The sequence below is a fragment of the Tursiops truncatus genome, chromosome 11 (genome assembly GCF_011762595.2).
Source record: "Tursiops truncatus isolate mTurTru1 chromosome 11, mTurTru1.mat.Y, whole genome shotgun sequence".
Lineage (NCBI taxonomy): Eukaryota > Metazoa > Chordata > Mammalia > Artiodactyla > Delphinidae > Tursiops > Tursiops truncatus.
In genome coordinates, this window is record NC_047044.1 from 31781045 (window position 1) to 31791475 (window position 10431).

At 37.1% G+C, this 10431-nt stretch overlaps 1 protein-coding gene across 3 annotated transcripts in view; it reads left to right on the top strand.

Moving 5' to 3' along the window:
* C11H12orf50 (chromosome 11 C12orf50 homolog) overlaps window positions 1-9824 on the top strand; it is a 30377-nt gene extending 20553 nt beyond the window's left edge. Inside the window, exons 8-13 of one of the 3 annotated variants that reach the window (XM_073788364.1) lie at window positions 1264-1371; window positions 2720-2836; window positions 4290-4394; window positions 4646-4849; window positions 6236-6328; window positions 9560-9820. In XM_073788364.1, coding sequence (XP_073644465.1) covers window positions 1264-1371; window positions 2720-2836; window positions 4290-4394; window positions 4646-4849; window positions 6236-6328; window positions 9560-9585 — 653 coding nt within the window. In that variant the 3' untranslated portion in view covers window positions 9586-9820. Of the gene's footprint in view, window positions 1-1263; window positions 1372-2719; window positions 2837-4289; window positions 4395-4645; window positions 4850-6235; window positions 6329-9559 lie in introns of all 3 variants that reach the window. The other 2 variants (XM_073788366.1, XM_073788365.1) reach the window with 2 other exon arrangements.
* Window positions 9825-10431: the final 607 nt, after the last annotated feature.

Sequence of the window (10431 nt, forward strand, 5' to 3'; positions counted from 1 at the left end):
ACGAATCTCTAGTAGAATGTCTGGCACATGATGTGCACTCCGTAAATATTTGTAGAATAAATGATTTTACGTTTAAACAATTGAATGACTAGATGTATAGAGACGTGTTTATAAAATTTACAGATGACTGGAAGTTAGTATGCTGGAACAATGAGCCAGATCTAACAAGGTAAACTCAAACTGTGATAAACAAAATCTCTTGTATTTAAGTCCAAGACATTACCGGTAGGCTCTCTTCAAGTTGGGAAAGACCTGACATGATATATATTGTGAGGGAAAAAAAAATGTTTTTGTTGGCCACAAGGTTTCAATATAATTCAGTAACATGTGTCAGCTACCGAATAGCTAAGGTAAACTTACATTGAATTATTAGGAGTAGTATAGGAAAATAATTAAATGTGATAAGTCATTTAAAATACTCAGTGTATAACTTATAGAATGGTATAACTTATAGAATGATGCTCCATAAATGTCATCTATTATTATACTAGTTCCACTGATTTCTTCACAGGGTAGTTCACATTTGGGCATCATTTTTTTTTTTTTTTTGCGGTATGAGGGCCTCTCACTGTTGTGGCCTCTCCCGTTGCGGAGCACAGGCTCCGGATGCACAGGCTCAGCGGCCATGGCTCACGGGCCCAGCCGTTCTGCGGCATGTGGGATCTTCCCAGACCGGGGCACGAGCCCGTGTCCCCTGCATTGGCAGGCGGACTCTCAACCACTGCGCCACCAGGGAAGTTGGGCATCATTTTTAAACAAGGTTACTTGAAACAAATATTTTATGTTAAGAAAGGGTAACTTGTATGGTGAAGGATCTGAAATTAAGTATTTAAGTAATATTTAAAGCAATTATGGATATTTATCCTGGAATATAGAAGATCTTTAAGGAACATAAAAACTGCTTTCATATATCTGAAGATATTGTGTGGAAGATAAATTATATTTACTCTGAGTATCTCTAAAGTGTGGTAAAGATTGTTATATGGAAAATTGTGTTGACTGTGTGAATTTTCTTCCAATTATCTGTAAGTGTACATACTGTATTTTCACACACACGTATATATATATATATATATATATATATATACACACATGTATTAATCGAAACATATATGATATGTATAGAGATGGTGATGGTATCACTGAAGTATTTACATAAAACTGTGCAAAAGGGGTATTTTAGGGGGGGATTATCCTGTATTAAAAGATAGTTTTGTACAATTTTCTGCCATCATTGCCACTGACAGTAAGTTATTGTCATAGGAGGTGACTGCTACATTCCACAGAGGATCATATTTCCTGGAGTAGATGAAAATGAAGCTTTAACTGAAGAGAAAGAAATCACGATGTCGAAATGTTCAAATGCTAAAGGTAATGAGCCAGTCTATATTTTGATCCATTTGTAATTTGTATAGACAAGTTAAATATAAAGCATTATTTTTGTAGAGGCAAGGTTATAAATAAAAATATACACAAAATACACTAGAGAGGAGTCAGAAGCCCTAAGTTTCCAGTCCTGGCTCTATCCCTAATTATTTGCCTTTGGGGCTTCATCTTTTTTTTAGCTTCAGTTTCCTTATCTGAAAAATTAGCCTGTTGGACTACATAATTTCTAGGAGTCTTGCTAGCTCTAAAGTTATTGGTCCTCTTAAATGGTAATACCCAGTCCTCTTTAGTTGTTTTTTTTTTTTTTATCTTCCAATATTCAGTGTGATTGAATTTTCTTAGAAAGCTTTGTGAAGATATATATACTGAGAAGAGTATCAATTCTCACGCTGACTTCCCCACTTTATGATTATTACTAATTATAGTCTGTGAATAATCCAGAGATATGATAATAAAATACACCCTCTATAGCGTTATGCTGCCTTTATTGTGCTTAGAATCCCCCAGCTGGGACCTCTGCTGGGCAGCTCTCTCAGTCACAGACAGTACAGCTGTCCTGTAATTAGAGAACTTCACATGTTCTCCATCTAAATATTAACCAATTACATCTACTGTTTTCCCCACCATTAAATAAATATTCTCAAGAACAGGAAGACACTTGTGATCAAATTCTCCTTATGGAAAATTATATGTAAATCTTGTTTCCTCTCTTTTGCTCAATCCATCAAAAAACACACACCTCTAACTACACTAATAACCATAGCCACCATTCACATGTGGCTGTTTAAATTAATTAAAATTAAATAAAATTTTAAAATTCAGCTCATCAGTTGCACCAGCCATATTACAAGTGCTCAATATCCACATGTGACCAGTGGCTATCATTTCAGACAGCACAGATTTAGAATGTTTCCATCATTGTAGAAAACTCTATTGGATGGCCCTGCTCCAAAGCTTAGAACAAATGACGACTGTTACAGATATTTCTTCATCCTTGGTTTAAATTGGCACACTTGATGTAAAATTGATAACCTTTTCTTTTTTTGTATTTTATTTTTTTATACAGAGGTATTAAAAATATTGCCACAAATATATAATTTACATATTGAAGATAATGGCTGTTATTTCTGAATTTTTAATGTTTTGTTAGTGACAAATTTGGGGGACTCAATGTGGTAATTAGGGAATTTCAGTGGTGGGTTCTAAAAATTAATATACGTATATATATTTTAAATAGGTATGCCCATCATATAATGCTTGCAAAGTGAAATACCAATGGAAACACTTCTTTTTACTAATAGTGACATTCTATTTTCTTAATTTGCTTTAAAAGATAACAAGGACAGTCCTCATCCAAAGCGTTCCCTAACTACCCGACTAGTACCTACAATGCATGTATTAAATGCTACTGAGAATATCAGTGTGAAGTGCAGAGAGGACCCTTCTTCAAGTGAGACATCAGCTCTATCACTTTTTGGCCTTAGATATATTTGCCTTATCGTGGATTTATTTTGCTTATTTGCAGTAGAATTTTAAAAAGGAAAGAAAAAAGGATGGTTTGAAAACTATTCAGGATTAAGAATTAAAGACACAATATTCTTCTAATTGACAATGAATTGTGATGTAGATCCTAGTAAATTATACACTTTCCCACTAGTTTAATTTAGATATTAAAGTTAATAATATACTCTGTTCTCTGAAGCTTCATTAGTACATTTTAAATTTAACCCGTGCTGGGATACGTTGACAAATTTTTATTATGTTTCAGATTACTTTTCTTGATTGGGCTTCTCCTTGCTATTTAGTACTTGGAGCTTCTTCTCTTGATACAATTAAGACTCATGAAACTTCCTGTTTCCCTCCCTCCTTCCTTCCTTTTCCTTATTTCATTTATTGAACCCCTATAATATTCTTCAGCCGCAGCTGGGAAACAAAGGGAACCGTGATGGTTTACCTCAGAGCAGCTTAGTTCAGTGACACTTGTGAAAAATATGGTTTCCAAGTTCTAGGAGTGGGAGCACGAGAGTAAGGGTGGAGCATGATGTTTGGAGAGGAGGTGGTGAATCAGAGCTTCACTGAAGGTTTACTGCTGAAGCTGAAGATGAGAGCTAGGGCAAAGAGAGATTTATCAGCCCACTGTAGAGAGCTAATGTAATCTACATAGTGAACTTGATGTTCATTTTCTCTGTGTAGTAGTTACTTGCGAATGTTTAGGATCTCCACACAGAGAAATAATAAAGAATGCTCCTCTTTCCTAGATCGTTTTAAGATACTCTGGAGAAATGTACCTTAGAAATTCCTGGAAAATTGAGCATGCACATAAAATTTTCCATGTAAAAACATGCAAGCAAGAAGTGAATAACTTAGTGATATTAGCACTTACAAATTCTGATTATTGAGGCTTGTTTCACCAAACTATCTATACCCCCAACTTCTTAAGATCTTAAAACAGTAAGGTAATAGTCATTAAAGTATTTTACACTAATGCAACTTCTTAAGGAGAAGTAGTTTAGGCTTAAAAAGTACAAAAAGATTTATGTTCAAAATAACTATTCTAAAACTACTTAAAAATAACATTATAATGAGATATATAATTATATTTGGATTGTAATTTTATGTTCTTTTAAACCTAAAAAGATCCACACATTCCTTTGGAGAAAAGCATTTTTCTCCAAAGGAATGTTACTTATTGAAAGTTTTCTCATCAATCAATTTCCAAGATAGATTTTTTTGGTACTTAAAATTAAATCACCCTTTGTTCTAGAAAGTAATGTATTGGGGTGGTACATTTATTTTTTTCTCTTGCTTGACATGTGAATGCACAGATATGTAATTATCACCTACAGTAATTTTCAGATGAAAGTGTCTCTTTAAAAACTGTAAAACTTTGTATCTTCTTTAAGTAAATGATGTCCAGCCAGTGAGGAAGCCTCATTTTAAAGGCCTGAAAAAAAGAAAATGGATTTATGATGAACCAAAGAACTTTCCTGGCCCAGAAATGCAGAGAGGTAAAGTGTCTATGTATTTGATATTCCTAAATTGTAATTTGAAAAGAGATTAAATAATATTTTCTAGCAGAAAAACAAGTCATTGTCATGCAACATGTTATTTTAGATGTCAGCCCAATTCTTATAAACTTAGTTCTTTTAGCTTACATTATCTTCCATTGTGCTATCAAACATTTAAAGTGCAATGTGTTATTTACGGGTGTGAAACCAGCTTGTTTTATCCCTCACTCTCTTCCCTCTTTCTTTTATAGCAGTACAGTCTCCAAATCCCAAAAATAAAATGAGTTACCATCGCAATAATAAAAACAGAAACTCTGAGAATGCCTCCTATATCCATGGTCAGAGAGATGCTGTCAGAACTGTCTCAATGAATGCACCTCCCCGCAGCAGGCCCACAAACGGGTCCTACAATAAAGTTGATGTTAACAAGGAACCCAAATTCAACCTCTGTTCAGGTGGAGTTCTACACTTATATAGGCTCTTTACTCATGTCTGTGGTTTGCATTCCCATGGAATTTCCTGATGGTCCAACTAATCTTAATTGCTATCCACCCCCTTCTTTTTCCAGGCCATCACCACCATAACATCTTAGAAAACTAGTAAGAGGATTTTTGTCCATGTGCAGGAGTGCACGTGATTTAAAGGATATTGGAGAAAACATGTTGGATGCAGATGCCTTGACATGACCCTCTCTAGAATTTTGTCTCAGAGCACTGCACTTTGTTCCCCCTGGATAACTTTATTTCACTCTTGAGGATTGTTTTTGAATGGTTGACGTGTTCTTGTTCCACTGACTGCATTGTTCAATTATCACTTTCTGTCTAGTGCTGTGGTTTTTCTTTAGGGCTTCATGATTACTTTCTGAAAGGGTTAGTTTGGGGGTTAAATGCAATATTTTTGACAACCTCTCATCTCTCCCACCCATGCCCAGATTGCTTCTAAATCATTTCATCATGTAATAGGCAAAGTCATAGTATTTCTCAGGAAGTACAAGGACACAAGGGAGGAGGGAACCAAATCTCTCTTTTTTTTTTCCCCTCAGATGAATTTGGCTCTTTTAAAGTTGGGTTTGTCTTCTCAACTTAACAAAAGGTCACTCAGTTCCCTGTAATTTCATGTTTGTATTTTCCTGTGTGCACAGTCTAGTTAGTAGAGTTCTGAATGTTGTGTACTTTCTGAAACATAAGTGAAAACTCTATGTCTCTCTTAGGTCCTCCTTTTACAATTTAAATAGAAGTTAGCTTTTAAATTATTTTCTTCTATTTGTTTTAGAATGGAATGATGTATGGATTTATATATAAAAATAAGGATATTCTTAAGTGAAACAGACTTTTAATTTTATTTACTACATTTTATTATTAATTTTATTATAATTTTACTGTGAGTGGTTAGCTGTGAAGAATACAGTAACTACCAGAACAGTTTGATGCCACAGTCTAGATTTGTGTTAAGGTGGCCTCACCTACCTACCTACCTACCTTTCTTCCTTCCTTTCTTTAGCTCTGCAAATGTTAACAGAATTTTATGTAAAATCATGGTAAAGCCAGGCAATGAAACATTTTGATTACATACACATATCATACTCTTCTCTAGCTTAGCCTCGTGGGAGCAAGCCTTATTTGAGGAACTGAACAGTCAATTAAGAGATGTATAACCGTGTTCATTGATAACTTAAAAGGTTTTAATAAGCTCACTTGTATCCCTGATGGCTTAGCCTTGAAATGGTAAAATGAATTATTAGAGAATAGCTTCACCTCTGAGATAATTATAACTTTGAAATGCTCCTGGAATATGATTTTAACATTGTAAAATATTTAATTCCTGTTTCCTTTTTCTCTCAGATAAATATATGTCAACATCATATAATGGTTCAGCCTGGCAAAAAAGAATTCCTTTTTCAAAAACATATTCAAAAACTGAAAAGATATATTCAGGTAAGTATTTACTAGTGATTTTAATGTATCATACAATTCTGAAAATAAATGACAAGTTTTTAAGCTCAAGGAACATATTTTAGAAAATTTAGAAAGTTTTCACCATATACCTGAACATAATTACTTGGAGTTTAGTAGATATCTTCTCTACTAGCAATTTAATTTTACTTTTTTATTGTGTTTTCCTTTGCCTATTTTTATTTTATCAGAAATCTTTTGATATATTTCTCTCCTTAGAAGCATAGCAGTTTCAGCAGTTATGTAATATAAGATGCATTCTTTGTTGAACTACAAAGCAATATATAAATGCATATTTTGACGCAAAATATTAAAGCCCTACTATATCCACCATGGACACATATTGGCTGGTGCTGGCTGACAAGGCATCTAAGACGTAGTTTCCAGGCTGGGAGGTTCAAAGTGACTATGGTCTCCCCCTTGTGCTCTGTGCTCTGGGAGGGTGTAGGCATTCCAGGAACCTCCTCAGTGTAAAGGTTTGTAGCAGATCCGGCCTCAGGTTTGGGATCTGGTTCTTCTAATAAAAAGCTTGTTGTCTTCTCCCAGCTTATTCTGGGGCTGGCTCAGTGGGTTTGGAAAACCATACAGGATAAAATGGTTTCAGTTATTTCTTGGAAAACTGAACCTCTCAGAAAAAGACCTAGATAGGGAGTTCCTACCTAAATCAGTAGCCTAGAACTTTCAGAATCATCTGAAATCCATAAACTCTTATATGAGAGGTTCCCAGAATGAATCAGAACACATCCAGACTAGAAACTGTACACTTTCCAAAATAAACAGCTAAGATCTTCTAAAGCAGTATTTCCCTATAAACTCTTGACTATAACTGTGATGCAGTATTCAGACCTGTATATATATTTATACCGGAGTCAGTTGTTTTCTTTTTTCCCATCTCTTCCCAAATCATATTGTACTGCAAGAAAACTCTGCTGTGGCACTACTTAATTGATTATATTTCCTCTTCACTTCATGTGGGTTGCACTTAATTTTGGGGGGAAGGAGGTGAAAAGGCAATGGAAATCCTAGATAAAACTACCAATTGTCAAGTCACATCCTTTTCTCCCACGGTTTCCTTGTGGGTGGAATGTTATTTGAAGTATTAAAGGATGTGCTTCTCACCCCCCTGCCCCTGTCCCAGTGACTACTCTTGTATTGCAGCAGCCTTCTCCCCTCCCCTCCCACACAGTGAAACATGAATCACTACAGGATTTGGAGGAAGGAGGGGTCACTTGAGAGTATGAAGCATGTACCATCCACATATGCCACAGGAAAAGGGATGTGACAGGGGATGTGAGCCAACGAAACTGCCCTTTTCTTTCAATCTGAAGAGTAAGGAGGAGGGTATGGTGAGACAGCAGGAGAGCAGAAACTGTGAAGCCACTTACACAGTACTAGTTCCCTCCTCCCCTTCTCCCACCACCTCCAGCTATGCCAGGGCCCAGGGATAGAAAGGTCTATGATAGAATTCCTCTGGAACTTTTAAGAATCTGAGTATAAAGAGGCTCTGCATTGTACTTCCCAGATGCAATCTAGGGGGGAAGCTTTGGAGAGAGTTTCTCAACGCCATCTGGTGGTGGGGTTGTGGGGAGGACGAGGCACGTCTAACGCAAGAGGGCTGGAGACAGAGCCTCTTGAGATTGCCAAGCTCCAGGGTTGATTGGGAGGGCATCACATAACCCTGTGAGTTTCAAGTGAGAGTGAGTTTCTGGGAGAGAGGACCAGCAGGTCTACACAAAGTCTTCTGGCTAGGACTAAAGGGATAGCATCAAAAAGATGCCTTTGTGGTTGGGTGCTATTCCGGGGAGGACTCAGCTGGAAACTCAACTGTTTGCTGTGCCAGGAAGTCGACTAGAAACCAAGCCATCATCCACTGATCAAACCCCTGTTATGTGAAGTATGGTCTGGGGGCCACCAGCAGTGATATCACCTGGGAGCTTGTTAGGAGTGTGGAATCTCCATCTCAGACCTACTGAATCATTATCTGCATTTTAACAAGATCCGCAGGTGATTAGGATACACATTAAAGCCTGAGAAACCTTAGACTATGTTATCTGGGCCACTGTTCACCAGCACAGGACCCAGACCTTGTTGAAACCCAAGATTGTTGAGAGGACATTCTTTTCCTACCTGTCACACAGCAGCAACCATCCTCCCCAGTCCCAACCCTAGAAATTAGGATAAGCAGCAGGAAGGTAGGGGAGGGAGAAAAACCCTCAGAATTTCAAATCTGAATGTGATTGACATACATGTGAAGTAGCTAAGAAAGCACTGAATGGGAATAAGTTTATATGCAAATTTTCTTTCTTTTTTTTTTTTTTTTGCGGTACGCGGGCCTCTCACTGTTGTGGCCTCTCCCGTTGCGGAGCACAGGCTCCGGACGCACAGGCTCAGCGGCCATGGCTCACGGGCCCAGCTGCTCCGCAGCATGTGGGATCCTCCCGGACCGGGGCACGAACCCGTGTCCCCTGCACCGGCAGGCGAACTCTCAACCACTGCGCCACCAGGGAAGCCCACCCCTAAACTCTTATCCTTTCCAGTTGTTGTTGTCATCACCAGAATAGGGAGAGAAAGAGTAGCTTGTGTTTCCTCCCCTGCACTTCCTGCTAGGGCACAAAGGAGAGATTTCAGTGTTTCCCAGGGGACAGGTGGACTGCTAGAGAGAGCCACTAGTCTACTCCTCTAAGGAATATCTGGAGCCAAGGCCTCAGAAGTGTAACTGGGTGAGAGGAGTCTTTGGGACAATGTTGGCTGCTATAAGGCTAATGCAATAGAAGAGGAAAATGTGTCTGCAGGAATCAAGGAAAGGAGATAAAGGCAGTTAGAGATGTCATTGTCAGCCTTTCCTTGAGGCCACTTGTCCTTTCTGATAGACATACAGCTGGTGTGACTGGAGGTGCCTTTCTCCAGAGGAGGGGACATTGATTCTGTTCATTCTGGGTGCCCCATGGTGCAGCCTTCTACATACTGTAGTATTATTTCCATTCCTCTCCACCCCTCCATCTAAATTCAAATCACAGCGAGCGAGCTTCAGAAAGAAGTGGAATTAGTTTGAATGGCATTCTGAAAATTTATGAATTATGAATTAGAACAATAAGCTTTTGTTTTGTCTTTAGATTTATGGTAACTGATTAGCAAAAGAAATGCAAATTTTTGGTACCCTGAAAAACGCTGAAGAAGAAAATAACTGAAATATTTTTTCTACTTTATTATTAGAGCCAAGAAGAAATGGGAGGAAGTAAACCTGGAGGTTGAAAAATGAGAAAAGAGAAAAGTGCCAGAGATCATCTGGTTTACAATCAAAATGAAAATTCCAAGAATGAGATACTCAAGTAGTCCATACTGTATACTGGATAGCCAAATATGATAATTGCAAATTCTGAAAATAAGATGCAGGAAGTACATTGTGCTCTTTCAAAACTGATAAAAATGCAAATTACAAACAGCTGCCTGTGTATTTATATAGGTCTGGAACTCATTCAATGCATTGCCACAAACATTTAATAAAATTTAAAAGTTTGACAATTAAAATCATTCTTTAATTGTAAACTAAGATTGCACAGACTGAGGAGTAAAACTGTGCCTTTGATTTCTATTTTGCAATATTCTTTAAGGAAGAAACCTCACATTTTCTTTCTTTACCTAGATTTTAAGCTGGGCGTCCGTGATAGTTACAGATAAAATGTAAACAAATTCAGTGAAGTCCCAGGATTACAGTTTGGTGGTGAGTATGAGAGGAATTCTAATAGAAATACACTTCAGTGTGTTGTAGAAAGAGACAAAGATTGGTTTATTATTCAGGGAAGTTGCTGAACAATGTCTTTTAATTGACAACTACAAAATCTATCTGCTGAAATGTGCTACATTCAAAACTGAAAAATGAACATTTTCCTACCATGAAAATAAAAATTATATGATCATACTGGAGAAAAGAACTTGTAAAAGGAAAAAAAAAAGTGAATTAATAACATGGTATCCACAAAGTCTAGAGTGAGCTTTTAAGGCTTCAGTAAACTCCAGAAGTATAAATGTTTACAAATATAACAACGATACCTCAATTTAAAAAAAAAGGATGAGAGCAATATAAG